This window comes from Panulirus ornatus, chromosome 55 (genome assembly GCF_036320965.1).
Source record: "Panulirus ornatus isolate Po-2019 chromosome 55, ASM3632096v1, whole genome shotgun sequence".
In the NCBI taxonomy this organism is placed as follows: Eukaryota; Metazoa; Arthropoda; class Malacostraca; order Decapoda; family Palinuridae; genus Panulirus; species Panulirus ornatus.
In genome coordinates this window covers 39,924,453-39,940,645 of record NC_092278.1, presented here as the reverse complement: position 1 = coordinate 39,940,645, position 16,193 = coordinate 39,924,453, and the positions used below count along the sequence as shown (strand labels likewise).

Sequence of the window (16,193 nt, the reverse complement as noted above, 5' to 3'; positions counted from 1 at the left end):
TCATTCATCAGTTCTTCAAAATGCTTTTTCCATCTTCAGCAATTTCCCATCTTTACTTCTCACATTTCCTCCTCCATCCTTTTTACCTTCCGGTATAATGTCATATTTTCAATCAGTTTTCTTCTGAAAATGTTTGTTTACTCTTTCTCTGCTTTCCTCTATCAGTTTCTTAAACTTACTAAAGTAGGCATTAGAATTAGGCATTTCATCACCTAAGGATTAATGTGAATAGTAAGTGTGAGGAACCAATGTAGATGATCAGTTGCTAGATTAATTTAAATTGTCTGTTAAGTCATCCCATCTACTTATTCTAGCTGCTCATTATGTTGATATGTAAGATATGAGGATATAAATTGTGTATGTGTTCTTGGCCGAAATTCTGCAGTTCAGAGATTTTTTCTAATTTTTTACCTTGACCTCTATTTTTCAATCTGATAGTGAATGAATAGCTATCCCTCCAATGTTGAGCAATCCTTGTTTGTGATTCGTGAATGTCTGGTGGCTGTTATCAGGCAAGTGGACCAGGATGTGAACAGTGGTAGTTGTGGTCTCTGCTAGTTTCCATGTTGTATGGTAAGCTAAATGGGGCTTAGTTTGTGCAGAATATACAGTTAGGTGGATTTTGGATGTGATCAGCGCTGTGCCACCAGACATACCCTCTCTCATTCCATGCACTTGATCTAATCCTTCTCATTGTAGCCATACTGTAATATCGTGTTGTGATAAGTCAGCACCAGCAGGTGCTTTAGCTAAAGCTCTGATGCATTCACAGTTTTTAGGCAAAAGACCAGTTGTTTGCACACTTTAGAGGATGTGTTATATATAGAAGAAAGAGGAACTTCATGTTGGATTTATGGAATGAAAATGGAATAGTTATGATATGCATGTCATTCTACACCAAGCCTCCACTGAGTGTTGGGGATACATTCATTGAAAACTGTTGCTATAATAGTCCATTGTCACATGAGCAAGTTAAACCCCCTTTTTAAGACACTACTTATGGGGATGTCATCATTTGTTGAAGACATTATGACTTACCAGAGACAGATATGCAATTAAGCTTGTACACCTACATTTTCCTGGATCTGCTCAACAATTACAGCCATCTTTTGCAGCATTTGGCTCTAGGTGCACGCTACATGTTTTCCTTTAAGATCATTAGGCATACAGTCTCTCCATTAAGTTACATAGAATGTAATTCTGCTATTTTGTAACTTACAGTTAAGAACCTTTACATTCTAATGTTGTGATCATATTACAGCTAATGCTACCTCAGTGTTTTATGATGGGGATTGCAGTCAGTGAAATAAGATTTTAGTAAAGGTGGTTTTGAAAAAATAACTTATCTCTGAGTAATTGACTTTCTCAAAAAATTTAGTATGCTACCTGTTTTGGTAACAATTTAAGAAATTAGCGACTAATAGTATTGCTGCAAAAAAATGTCATTGATAGTGTTGTTAATTTTAGCACCACTAATTAGTGCCAGTGATCTTGAAGCCTCTTTATTCAACACTGATATGTCTCTTGTTGCAATGACATCCCACTTTTGGATGGATTCATAAAAGATGGTATTTCTCATCCCAAAGGGCTTTTTTTTTTAAGACATTGATATGGAATGTAGCATTAGTTGATCTTGTGATGAGATTGGGTATAATGTAACTTAAACACTCAAACTGCTACCAAAGGGTACCTGTGTTTGCAATATTTTGGGTAGTTGTTTTACACAGAAAACAAGAAAAAACATATCAAAACATCACCTCTTTGCACTATCTTTCATATATTGGGGTTGACATCATGAGGTATATTAAAATATACAGATTTTTTGGCATAAACTTAGGGTTAACACAGATATGAGATTGATTGTTAATTGACTGTATATAGTAAATTTGGGAAGGACTTGAGTTATATTACATTATGTGGTTAGGAGAGAGTACTGATGAATATGTATATAGGATCTGAATTATTTTTATTAGGACTTTCATTTTTCTCAGATTAATATTTAATTAGGTGTCTAAATGTGTGTGGATGTAACCAAGACGAGAAAAAAGGAGAGATAGGCAGTATGTTTCAGGAAAGAAACCTGCATGTTTTGGCTCTGAGTGAAATGAAGCTCAAGGGTAAAGGGGAAGAGTGGTTTGGGAATGTCTTAGGAGAGGACAGGAGTAAGGGAAGGAGTAGCACCACTTTTGAAACAGGAGTGGTGGGAGTATGTTATAGAGTGTAAGAAAGTAAACTCTAGATTGATATGGGTAAAACTGAAAGTGGATGGAGAGAGATGGGTGATTATTGGTGCATATGCACTTGGGCATGAGATGAAAGATCATGAGAGGCAAGTGTTTTGGGAGCAGCTGAGCGAGTGTGTTAGTAGTTTTGATGCACGAGATTGGGCTATAGTGATGGGTGATTTGAATGCAAAGGTGAGTAATGTGGCATTTGAGGGAATAATTGGTGTACATGGAGTGTTCAGTGTTGTAAATGGAAATGGTGGAGATCTTGTAGATTTATGTGCTGAAAAAGGACTGGTGATTGGGAACACCTCGTTTAAAAAGAGTGATATACATAAGTATACGTATGTAAGTAGGAGAGATGGCCAGAGAGCGTAATTGGATTACATGTTAATTGATAGGCGCGCGAAAGAGACTTTTGGATGTTAATGTGCTGAGAGGTGCAACTGGAGGGATGTCTGATCATTATCTTGTGGAGGCAAAGGTGAAGATATGTAGAAGTTTTCAGAAAAGAAGAGAGAATGTTGGGGTGAAGAGAGTGGTGAGAGTAAGTGAGCTTGGGAAGAAGACTTGTGTGAGAAAGTACCAGGAGAGACTGAGAACAGAATGGAAAAAGGTGAGAACAAAGGATGTAAGGGGAGTGGGGGAGGAATGGGATGTATTTAGGGAAGCAGTGATGGCTTGCGCAAGGGATGCTTGTGGCATGAGAAGCGTGGGAGGTGGGCAGATTAGAAAGGGTAGTGAGTGGTGGGATGAAGTAAGATTATTAGTGAAAGAGAAGAGAGAGGCATTTGGATGATTTTTGCAGAGGAAATAATGCAAATGAGTGGGAGATATATAAAAGAAAGAGGCAGGAGGTCAAGAGAAAGGTGCAAGAGGTGAAAAAGATGGTAAATAAGAGGGGGTGAGAGAGTATCATTAAATTTTAGGGAGAATAAAAAGATGTTTTGGAAGGAGGTAAATAATGTGCGTAAGACAAGGGAACAAATGGTAACTTCAGTGAAGGGGGCTAATGGGGAGGTGATAACAAGTAGTGGTGATGTGAGAAGGAGATTGAGTGAGTATTTTGAAGGTTTGTTGAATGTGTTTGATGATAGAGTGGCAGATATAGGGTGTTTTGGTCGAGGTGGTGTGCAAAGTGAGAGAGTTAGGGAGAATGATTTGGTAAACAGAGAAGAGGTAGTTAAAGCTTTGCGGAAGATGAAAGCCGGCAAGGCAGCGGGTTTGGATGGTATTGCAGTGGAATTTATTAAAAAAGGAGGTGACTGTATTGTTGGTAAGGTTATTTAATGTATGTATGACTCATGGTGAGGTGCCTGAGGATTGGCGGGATGCTTGTGTAGTGCCATTGTACAAAGGCAAAGGAGATAAGAGTGAGTGCTCAAATTACAGAGGTATAAGTTTGTTGAGTATTCCTGGGAAATCATATGGGAGGGTATTGATTGATAGGGTGAAGGCGTGTACAGAGCATCAGATTGGGGAAGAGCAGTGTGGATTCAGAAGTGGTAGAGGATGTGTGGATCAGGTGTTTGCTTTGAAGAATGTACGTGAGAAATACTTAGAAAAGCAAATGGATTTGTATGTAGCATTTATGGATCTGGAGAAGGCCTATGATACAAGTTGATAGAGATGCTCTGTGGAAGGTATTAAGAATATATGGTGTGGGAGGTAAGTTGTTAGAAGCAGTGAAAAGTTTTTATCTTGGATGTAATGCATGTGTACGTTTAGGAAGAGAGGAAAGTGATTGGTTCTCAGTGAATGTAGGTTTGCGGCAGGGGTGTGTGATGTCTCCATGGTTGTTTAATTTGTTTATAGATGGGGTTGTTAGGGAGGTGAATGCAAGAGTTTTGGAAAGAGGGGCAAGTATGCAGTCTGTTGTGGACAAGAGAGCTTGGGAAGTGAGTCAGTTGTTGTTTACTGATGATACAGTGCTGGTGGCTGATTCGTGTGAGAAACTGCAAAAGCTGGTGACTGAGTGTTGTAAAGTGTGTGAAAGAAGAGAGCTGAGAGTAAATGTGAATAAGAGCAAGGTTATTAGGTACAGTAAGGTTGAGGGACAAGTCGATTGGGAGGTAATTTTAAATGGAGAAAAACTGGAGGAAGTGAAGTGTTTTAGATGTCTGGGAGTGATTTTGGCAGTGGATGGAACCATGGAAACGGAAGTGAATCATAGGGTGGGGGAGGGGGCGAAAGTTCTGGAAGCGTTGAAAAATGTGTGGAAGTCGGGTATGTTATCTTGGAAAGCAAAAATGGATATGTTTGAAGGAATAGTGGTTCCAAGAGTGTTATATGGTTGTGAGGTGTGGGCTATAGATAGAGTTGTGTGGAGGAGGGTGGATGTGCTGGAAATGAGATGTTTGAGGACAATATGTGGTGTGAGGTGGTTTGATCGAGTAAGTAATGAAAGGGTAAGAGAGATGTGTACAAGTAAAAAGAGTGTGGTTGAGAGAACAGAAGAGGGTGTTCTGAAATGGTTTGGTCATATGGAGAGAATGAGTGAAGAAAGATTGACCAAGAGGATATATGTGTCAGAGGTGGAGGGAACAAGAAGTGGGAGACCTAATTGGAGGTGGAAAGATGGAGTGAAAAAGATTTTGAGTGATCGGGGTCTGAACATGCAGGAGGGTGAAAGGCATGTAAGGAATAGAGTGAATTAGAACAATGTGGTATACCGGGGTCGACGTGCTGTCAATGGATTGAACCAGGGCATGTGAAGCGTCTGGGGTAAACCATGGAAAGTTTTGTGGAGCCTGGATGTGGAAAGGGAGCTGTGGTTTCGTTGCATTATACGTGACAGTTAGAGACTGAGTGTGAACAAATGTGGCCTTTGTTGTCTTTTCCTAGTGCTACTTCACGCACATGCCGGGGGAGGGGGTTATCATTTCATATGGGGCGGGGTGGCGACGGGAATGAATAAGGGCAGACTATGAATTATGTACATGTGTTCCTATGAGTCCCCTTGGACTCATAGGAATATCTTGATCACGCGCAAAATTGTGATCCTTTCCAACATGTACATGTGTATATTGTATATGTCTGTGTTTTTTTTTTTTTTTTTTTTTTTCATACTATTCGCCATTTCCCGCATTAGCGAGGTAGCGTTAAGAACAGGAGGGAATATCCTCACCTGGCCCCCTTCTCTGTTCTTTCTTTTTGGGAAAAAAAAAAAAAATGAGAGGGGAGGATTTCCAGCCCCCCGCTCCCTTCCCTTTTAGTCGCCTTCTACGACACGCAGGGAATACATGGGAAGTATTCTTTCTCCCCTATCCCCAGGGATAATATGTCTGTGTGTGTGTATATATTGAGATGTATAGGTATGTATATTTGCATTTGTGGATGAGTATGTATATACATGTGTATGTGGGTGGGTTGTGCCATTCTTTCGTCTGTTTCCTTGCGCTACCTCACTAACACGGGAGACAGTGACAAAGTATAATGATAAACGAAAATAAAAAAATAATGTATTGATTTGAATATTTTTAATGACTTCATATGATAGGATAAGTACCAGTTTCATCTTTATATTCTTTTTTCATTGCACAGTTTTTAATGTTGAAATGTAATAGTTTTCTCCTTCTATACTTTTACAACAGTAACAAGCTGGTCACGCTACCTCCCGAGATTGGTTGTCTGGTAAATCTGCAAACTCTTGGGTTATCAGAGAACTCCCTCACATCATTGCCAGATACTTTAGCAAAGTTGGAGAAATTACGAGTCCTTGACTTACGTCACAACAAACTTAGTGAAATCCCTGATGTGGTGTATAAACTTGCATCACTCACCACACTCTTTCTCAGGTTCAATAGGATCAAAGTTGTTGGAGAAGATATCAGGAACCTTAAGGTATGTACCAAGTTTCGTAAGGGTGATATTGGTAAACTTTATAACAGTTGACCCAACTTATTTTTTATGCCCCTGTGGATAGTAGATTGCATTGGTTGACATTTGTCATTTATAGTAATAAACCCATAGTTTATATTAGTCAGAATAGGTAAAGAATAATGGTGGTAGTAAAATTGATTTAGTATACCTTACATATTGAAATTGGAATTAAGATGATAGATAAAGCATGAAAATATGAGTGGGACTGTGATATGAAGAAATGTTTTCAAAGGCTTATGAATGAAAATTTTGAGATGAATTGCATATATGGAACAAAGGATGGGTAAGAGAGTTTTCAAGAAAGCTATTGATATAATTGAAATCTTGCATGAGGCAATATAGCTATTGATATAATTGAAATCTTGCATGAGGCAATATTTTTGGGTTGTGCCATTTCATTAAGTGCTGGGGCTCACCGTACCATTCCAGTTGTGTTATCACTCATATGTGACATGCAATTCACACATAAGCATACCTTGTATTGCCTCTTTTGGACAATGAAGTAAAATTTTATTAAAGGAAAACAGAAAATGTATTTGGTCTTTTTACAGTTGTCATGAAAATTTAAAAAAATCAGTTGTTTATTCATTTCTCAAGATTTGCATAAAATTTCTTGTAAAATGCTCTATAGTCATTTCAAAAATTAATTTTCAGCAGAGCAAATTAGAATGACCTCTAGTTGGTCTTGAGGAAGCAGTGATCTCAGTCATTACTTGAAAAGCTGCAGTTTCAAGAGTGTTATCTTGTAAGAGAATGAGCATGCTTCAGGCTTTTGCAAGGAATAATGTAGCTGTTGCAGTGATACATGTATTCAGCTGCTGCAGAATGCAGATTAAGTTTGAACCATTGCTAATGTAGAATGGTGGGTTGACAAACTGCTGTTGCTCATCATTATTGTCACCACTATCACTGATGCTGTCAGTCTCTGGAGCAAACAAGTATCTTAAATGAGTATTGGTGTACCTACACAAAATGAGTTTTTCTTGCATTTGTCTGATTCAGCTGGACATGGTGCTGGAAATGCAGTCAAATATGCACCACTACAGTGTTCTATTTTTTTATTCAGATACTGTCTATACTCACTCACTCATATTTCAGTTGATGTCTCGACAATTTAACCATGCAATACTAACTATGACTTTGTACACTGAACTTCTTAACTCCCTAACCATCTTACCACGCTTTTAAAAATCCCTTTACCCACCTGCTTGTACACATGGCATCTGTCATGTTCCCTTCATTTTGCGATCATCTGTCATAGTCAGTCCATGTCAATATAGCTCCATAGTGCTGTTAAGAGACAATATCCAGCTGTATTCATGAGAACATTGCTCAATAACTCTTACTACCTCCACACCTGGGACTCCTGTGAGTCCCTGGTAATGAGAAGAAAGTGGGGACTAAAGATCTGGAAGAACAGTTGAAGAACATTGGTATGATATGACTTTTGATAAGTTAATGCTTCACAGCCAGGATATCCTTCTCTCAGAGTCAGATGAAGGAGAGGAAGAAGAGGGGGTCAGAGATGAAGGAACTAGTGTAAGGAAGGAATTATGAACAGCTAGCATCAATATGTTGCAGTTGATTAAAACATATATTTAAAGAACATTGTAAAATTGTATGGAAGTAAGCAGGCCAGAAATAATTTATTTTTCTAGAAGCATGAAATATGTTAAAATATTATGATATTGATGACAGTATTCAACGAATTTGCATTCTACACTATATCTCTGGTTCCTCTTCCTTTCTGGAACTTCTTCAAGGGGGTGGCCATAACATTAGAGTCTCCATAACTAGTGAGCTCAAGTGCCACTTCTTAGCCTTTAGACAGAGGGCAAGTCTAGTGCAGTGTTTGCAGCAGAGGCTCCTCCATAATGTTAGTACTGACTGCTTATGCCTTATGCTCCTACGTACTAATTCTGTTTAATGTTACTACCTAGTTCTCTTACCTAGTCGTCCCGACCTACTATCTCTCTATTGCTCCTAACATTTTGCCAAAAGGCAGGCGTGGCACATAGCGCTCACCACAGGAAAATCTTGTTTCGAAGAATAAGCTGGTTGAGTGAAGTGGTCAAGTGTTACATGTGACGAGAGATAATATGTTTGTAGAGTGAATGCCCATAGCCCACATGTGGTTGAGGCAGAAAGGGAAAGACTGCTACCTGGTTTAAAGAAGTGCATCTTGACAATCACTGAAGGGCTGGCTCACTACACAGCTGTCACTAACTCTCCTGGTATCTAGGCAGGTAGCACTGGTAATATACTTCCCTGTGTGTTGGCTGCCTCCCAGCCACTGCTTACAGAATGTGCATTATTGTACACTTTATCATTCTTGTACAAATGCCTCAAATTATCATTATCCAGAATAGCAAGCATGTTTTGCTTGACATTTCTCTCATGTTATGCTTATTAAATGACATTAAACCTGATCATGGAACCAAGGGAAGAGCAGCTGTAGTGCTTCTAATTCTTAATATCTCCCTTGTACTTAAACTAGTATCTCTGTAGCCTCTCCCATTCTGGCAGAGTACATAAGGTGTATCGGAACAGGATGTGACAGAAAGGACCAACATTTCTTATCCCTCTCCTTGTCCTGTGACTTTGGGAACTAGTTTCTGCACAACTCCATATCTGCTTTCCCCATCTATTTTCAAAGGCAGTGTCACACTTCATGTTATGATTTTGTCATCTTGTTTTTGGCTTTCAGTACCATCTGCAGATGTCTGTGCATTATAATTGGCTAGGTTCCTGAAGTATTCTAGGTTCATGTTGTGCTTCCATAGGGTTTTGATCTCATGAATAAAGCGAGGCACTGATGGGGTGTTGTAGGAAGCAGCTGCCTGATTGTACATTTTGAGCACCCACTGTACCTAGAAATTTTGCCCATACCCACATTTTCTTGCTTCCAGGCAAGAATTTGGGCTTTCTCCTCCTTAGAAAGGTAAGAGCCAACTATCTTGAAGAACAGGTGGAAGAAATACATTCTCCAAAAGCAAAATCCTCAAAAGGAAGTGGCAACCTGGAAGAATAAAGAAATAACATCATTCCCTCAAGGCATGCTTGTGGTGGTGGTGCTCGCACTGTTAGAAACACTAGTCTTAGCCTGGGGCACATTCAGGCATATTACTGGTGCTCACACTGTTAGAAACACTAGTCTTAGCAACCACTGTATGATGATTTCACCATGATAGTATCATATGCTTGTACCTGCAATAGATCTTAGCCATGTATTGCCTTTGAAAATATATATGGGTGGACAAGGCTTTTTGCAGATACTCTATTTTATATCCAATAGATACAAAAAATGAAAAACTTCCATCATGTCTGATATTCTTAACTGATCTTCCCATGTTTCCCCCACAAGGAAATTTTTCTGCTGTTAACACCTGAACTACTGTGAGGGACAAGAATTTCTAATAAGAGTATTTGAAGTGGCTAAGATTAATTGTCACTGACAAAGAATATAGTCAGATTTACTTTTAACTCAGTGTTAGTTTGGGATGGACATTTTTTTAGGACAAAAATACAGGACTGGCTGCAGTGGCAGTGTGTTTTATATAAAAAATGCACCCATGATACTTGTTGTAGCTTGTGAATGTACCATTTGTCAAATATTGTGTTTTTTAATAAGTCCCTGCAAGACATCTCTGTGGTACCTATCTGTAGATTTCCACTGAAATAGAAAAGTCAGTGGCAAATGTGATTATATATTGATTATTTTTTTTTTTTATACTTTGTCGCTGTCTCCCGCATTTGCGAGGTAGCGCAAGGAAACAGACGAAAGAAATGGCCCCCCCCCCCTTATACACATGTATATACATACGTCCACACACGCAAATATACATACCTACACAGCTTTCCATGGTTTACCCCAGACGCTTCACATGCCCTGCTTCAATCCACTGACAGCACGTCAACCCCGGAATACCACATCGCTCCAATTCACTCTATTCCGTGCCCTCCTTTCACCCTCCTGCATGTTCAGGCCCCGATCACACAAAATCTTTTTCACTCCATCTTTCCACCTCCAATTTGGTCTCCCTCTTCTCCTTGTTCCCTCCACCTCCGACACATATATCCTCTTGGTCAATCTTTCCTCACTCATCCTCTCCATGTGCCCAAACCACTTCAAAACACCCTCTTCTGCTCTCTCAACCACGCTCTTTTTATTTCCACACATCTCTCTTACCCTTACGTTACTCACTCGATCAAACCACCTCACACCACACATTGTCCTCAAACATCTCATTTCCAGCACATCTATCCTCCTGCGCACAACTCTATCCATAGCCCACGCCTCGCAACCATACAACATTGTTGGAACCACTATTCCTTCAAACATACCCATTTTTGCTTTCCGAGATAATGTTCTCGACTTCCACACATTCTTCAAGGCCCCCAGGATTTTCGCCCCCTCCCACACCCTATGATCCACTTCCGCTTCCATGGTTCCATCCGCTGCCAGATCCACTCCCAGATATCTAAAACACTTCACTTCCTCCAGTTTTTCTCCATTCAAACTCACCTCCCAATTGACTTGACCCTCAACCCTACTGTACCTAATAACCTTGCTCTTTTTCACATTTACTCTTAACTTTCTTCTTCCACACACTTTTCCAAACTCAGTCACCAGCTTCTGCAGTTTCTCACATGAATCAGCCACCAGCGCTGTATCATCAGCGAACAACAACTGACTCACTTCCCAAGCTCTCTCATCCCCAACAGACTTCATACTTGCCCCTCTTTCCAAAACCCTTGCATTTACCTCCCTAACAACCCCATCCATAAACAAATTAAACAACCATGGAGACATCACACACCCCTGCCGCAAACCTACATTCACTGAGAACCAATCACTTTCCCCTCTTCCTACACGTACACATGCCTTACATCCTCGATAAAAACTTTTCACTGCTTCTAACAACTTTCCTCCCACACCATATATTCTTAATACCTTCCACAGAGCATCTCTATCAACTCTATCATATGCCTTCTCCAGATCCATAAATGCTACATACAAATCCATTTGCTTTTCTAAGTATTTCTCACATACATTCTTCAAAGCAAACACCTGATCCACACATCCTCTACCACTTCTGAAACCACACTGCTCTTCCCCAATCTGATGCTCTGTACATGCCTTCACCCTCTCAATCAATACCCTCCCATATAATTTACCAGGAATACTCAACAAACTTATACCTCTGTAATTTGAGCACTCACTCTTATCCCCTTTGCCTTTGTACAATGGCACTATGCACGCATTCCGCCAATCCTCAGGCACCTCACCATGAGTCATACATACATTAAATAACCTTACCAACCAGTCAACAATACAGTCACCCCCTTTTTTAATAAATTTCACTGCAATACCATCCAAACCTGCCGCCTTGCCGGCTTTCATCTTCCGCAAAGCTTTCACTACCTCTTCTCTGTTTACCAAATCATTTTCCCTAACCCTCTCACTTTGCACACCACCTCGACCAAAACACCCTATATCTGCCACTCTATCATCAAACACATTCAACAAACCTTCAAAATACTCACTCCATCTCCTTCTCACATCACCACTACTTGTTATCACCTCCCCACTTGCGCCCTTCACCGAAGTTCCCATTTGCTCCCTTGTCTTACGCACTTTATTGATTATATGGCATACAATACCTTAGTTGAGAAAGGCATTACTATGTACCGCATCTTGCATAAAAATATGGCCAATATAGCTGTCAGTTTTTTGTGTTCATTTTTTCACCAGTTTCATTACTAATGCAATATCTTAAATGATGCTGCAATGATATTTATAGTTAAGGAGGTTCCTGGTGTGAAAAAAAGCAAGAGAACTATCACGAACATTGGTGAAGGGGGCAAATGGGGAAGTGGTAACAGTTAAGGGTAAGGTGAGGAGGAGATTGAGTGAGTGTTTTGAAAGATTGTTGATTGTGTTTGATGATAGGGTGACAGATGTTGGGTATTTGGTTTAACGCTTGTAAAGTGAGAGAGTTATGGAACGTGGTTTAGTGAAGAAAGAAGAGGTGGTAAAAACTTTATGTAAGATGAAATATGGCAAGGCAGTTGGAGTGGATGGTATTGCACTTGAATTTCTTAAGAAAGAGGGTGACTGTGTTTTTGAATGGTTAGTTAGGATTTTCCATGTTTGAGTGAATTGTGGTGAGGTTCCTTAGGATTGGTAGAATGCACTTATAGTGCTATTGTGTGAAGGCAAGGGAGGCAAAGCGAGTGTTCAAACTTTGGAAGTATGAATTTGTTGTGCTTACCTAGTAAGTTGTATGGAAGGGTGGTGATTTAAAGGGTAAAGGCATGTGTCGAGCATCTGATTAAGGAGAAACAGTGTGGTTTCAGAAGTGATAGAGTATGTTTAGATCAGATATTTGCTTTAGATAATGTGTGTGTAAAAGGAGGAAGTTAAGACTAAATGTGATTAAAAGCAAGGTTTAGCAGGGTTGAGAGTCAGATTAGTTTGGGATGTGACTTTCAATGGAGAAAACTTGGAGGAAGATAAGTGTTTTAGATACCTGGGAGTGGACATGGCAAGGAATAGAAACATGGAAGTGAGCCACAGGGTGGGTAACAGGGAGAGCAAAAATAGTATGTTTGTAGGTATGGTAATCACAGCAATAGTATATGGAAGCAAGGCATAGGATATAGATAAGGCTGTGCAGAGGATGGTGGAGGTGTTGAAAATGAAATGTAAGAGGACAGTATGTGGTGTGACATGGTTCGATCGCATCCAGAGTAAACCATGGAAGGTATCTGGGGCCTAATTGTCGATAATGAGCTGTGGTTTTGATGCATTACACATGACAGCTAGAGAATGGATGTGAGTTGATGTGGCCTTCCTTCATGTGTTCCTGGTGCTACCTTACTAAAGCAGGAAATGGCAGTCAGGTATATATATATATATATATATATATATATATATATATATATATATTTATATTTTCTTTCTTTTCTTTCAAACTATTCGCCATTTCCCGCATTAGCAAGGTAGCGTTAAGAACAGAGGACTGGGCCTTTGAGGGAATATCTTCACCTGGCCCCCTTCTCTGTTCCTTCTCTTGGAAAGTTAAAAAAAAAAAGGGGGGGGGGAGGATTTTCAGCCCCCTGCTCCCTCCCCTTTTAGTCGCCTTCTACAACATGCAGGGAATATGTGGGAAGTATTCTTTCTCCCCTATCCGAGGGATAATATATATATATATATATATATATATATATATATATATATATATATATTATCCCTGGGGATAGGGGATTAAGAATACTTCCCAGGTATTCCCTGCGTGTCGTAGAAGGCGACTAAAAGGGGAGGGAGCGGGGGGCTGGAAATCCTCCCCTCTCGTTTTTTTTTTTTAAATTTTCCAAAAGAAGGAACAGAGGGGGCCAGTTGAGGATATTCCAAAAAAGGCCCAGTCCTCTGTTCTTAGCGCTACCTCGCTAACGCGGGAAATGGCGAATAGTTTAAAAGAAGAAAGATATATATATATATATATATATATATATATATATATATATATATATATATATATATATATATATATATATATATATATATATATATATATATATATATATATATATATTTTTTTTTTTTTTTTTTTTTTTTTTTATACTTTGTCGCTGTCTCCCGCGTTTGCGAGGTAGCGCAAGGAAACAGACGAAAGAAATGGCCCAACCCCCCCCATACACATGTACATACACACGTCCACACACGCAATATACATACCTACACAGCTTTCCATGGTTTACCCCAGACGCTTCACATGCCTTGATTCAATCCACTGACAGCACGTCAACCCCTGTATACCACATCGCTCCAATTCACTCTATTCCTTGCCCTCCTTTCACCCTCCTGCATGTTCAGGCCCCGATCACACAAAATCCTTTTCACTCCATCTTTCCACCTCCAATTTGGTCTCCCTCTTCTCCTCGTTCCCTCCACCTCCGACACATATATCCTCTTGGTCAATCTTTCCTCACTCATTCTCTCCATGTGCCCAAACCACTTCAAAACACCCTCTTCTGCTCTCTCAACCACGCTCTTTTTATTTCCACACATCCCTCTTACCCTTACGTTACTTACTCGATCAAACCACCTCACACCACACATTGTCCTCAAACATCTCATTTCCAGCACATCCATCCTCCTGCGCACAACTCTATCCATAGCCCACGCCTCGCAACCATACAACATTGTTGGAACCACTATTCCTTCAAACATACCCATTTTTGCTTTCCGGGATAATGTTCTCGACTTCCACACATTTTTCAAGGCTCCCAAAATTTTCGCCCCCTCCCCCACCCTATGATCCACTTCCGCTTCCATGGTTCCATCCGCTGACAGATCCACTCCCAGTTATCTAAAACACTTCACTTCCTCCAGCCTCTCACCATTCAAACTCACCTCCCAATTGACTTGACCCTCAACCCTACTGTACCTAATAACCTTGCTCTTATTGACATTTACTCTTAACTTTCTTCTTCCACACACTTTACCAAACTCCGTCACCAGCTTCTGCAGTTTCTCACATGAATCCGCCACCAGCGCTGTATCATCAGCGAACAACAACTGACTCACTTCCCAAGCTCTCTCATCCCCAACAGACTTCATACTTGCCCCTCTTTCCAAAACTCTTGCATTTACCTCCCTAACAACCCCATCCATAAACAAATTAAACAACCATGGAGACATCACACACCCCTGCCGCAAACCTACATTCACTGAGAACCAATCACTTTCCTCTCTTCCTACATATATATATATATATATATATATATATATATATATATATATATATATATACATATATATATATATATATACATATATATATATATATATATATATATATATATATATATATATATATATATATATATATATATATATATATATAAATGCAAGAGTCCTGGAAAGAGGGGAAAGTATGAAGTCTGTTGGGGATAAGAGAGCTTGGGAAGTGAGTCAGTTGTTGTTCGCTGATGATACAGCGCTGGTGGCTGATTCATGTGAGAAACTGCAGAAGCTGGTGACTGAGTTTGGTAAAGTGTGTGGAAGAAGAAAGTTAAGAGTAAATGTGAATAAGAGCAAGGTTATTAGGTACAGTAGGGTTGAGGGTCAAGTCAATTGGGAGGTGAGTTTGAATGGAGAAAAACTGGAGGAAATGAAGTGTTTTAGATATCTGGGAGTGGATCTGTCAGCGGATGGAACCATGGAAGCGGAAGTGGATCATAGGGTGGGGGAGGGGGCAAAAATTCTGGGAGCCTTGAAAAATGTGTGGAAGTCGAGAACATTATCTCGGAAAGCAAAAATGGGTATGTTTGAAGGAATAGTGGTTCCAACAATGTTGTATGGTTGCGAGGCGTGGGCTATGGATAGAGTTGTGCGCAGGAGGATGGATGTGCTGGAAATGAGATGTTTGAGGACAATGTGTGGTGTGAGGTGGTTTGATCGAGTAAGTAACGTAAGGGTAAGAGAGATGTGTGGAAATAAAAAGAGCGTGGTTGAGAGAGCAGAAGAGGGTGTTTTGAAATGGTTTGGGCACATGGAGAGAATGAGTGAGGAAAGATTGACCAAGAGGATATATGTGTCGGAGGTGGAGGGAACGAGGAGAAGAGGGAGACCAAATTGGAGGTGGAAAGATGGAGTGAAAAAGATTTTGTGTGATCGGGGCCTGAACATGCAGGAGGGTGAAAGGAGGGCAAGGAATAGAGTGAATTGGAGCGATGTGGTATACAGGGGTTGACGTGCTGTCAGTGGAGTGAATCAAGGCATGTGAAGCGTCTGGGGTAAACCATGGAAAGCTGTGTAGGTATGTATATTTGCGTGTGTGGACGTGTGTATGTACATGTGTATGGGGGGGGGTTGGGCCATTTCTTTCGTCTGTTTCCTTGCGCTACCTCGCAAACGCGGGAGACAGCGACAAAGTATAAAAAAAAAAAAAAAAAAAATATATATATATATATATATATATATATATATATATATATATATATATATATGTATATATATATATATTTTTTTTTTTTTTCAAACTATTCGCCATTTCCCGCGTTAGCGAGGTAGCGTTA

General features: G+C 39.9%; 1 protein-coding gene across 3 annotated transcripts in view; it reads left to right on the top strand.

The window, feature by feature from the left end:
• Sur-8 (leucine-rich repeat protein shoc-2) overlaps positions 1–16,193 on the top strand; it is a 203,127-nt gene that overhangs the window by 73,228 nt on the left and 113,706 nt on the right. For all 3 annotated transcript variants that reach the window (XM_071693535.1, XM_071693536.1, XM_071693538.1), the window contains one exon: positions 5,819–6,068. In XM_071693535.1, coding sequence (XP_071549636.1) covers positions 5,819–6,068 — 250 coding nt within the window. The remainder of the gene's footprint in view (positions 1–5,818; positions 6,069–16,193) is intronic.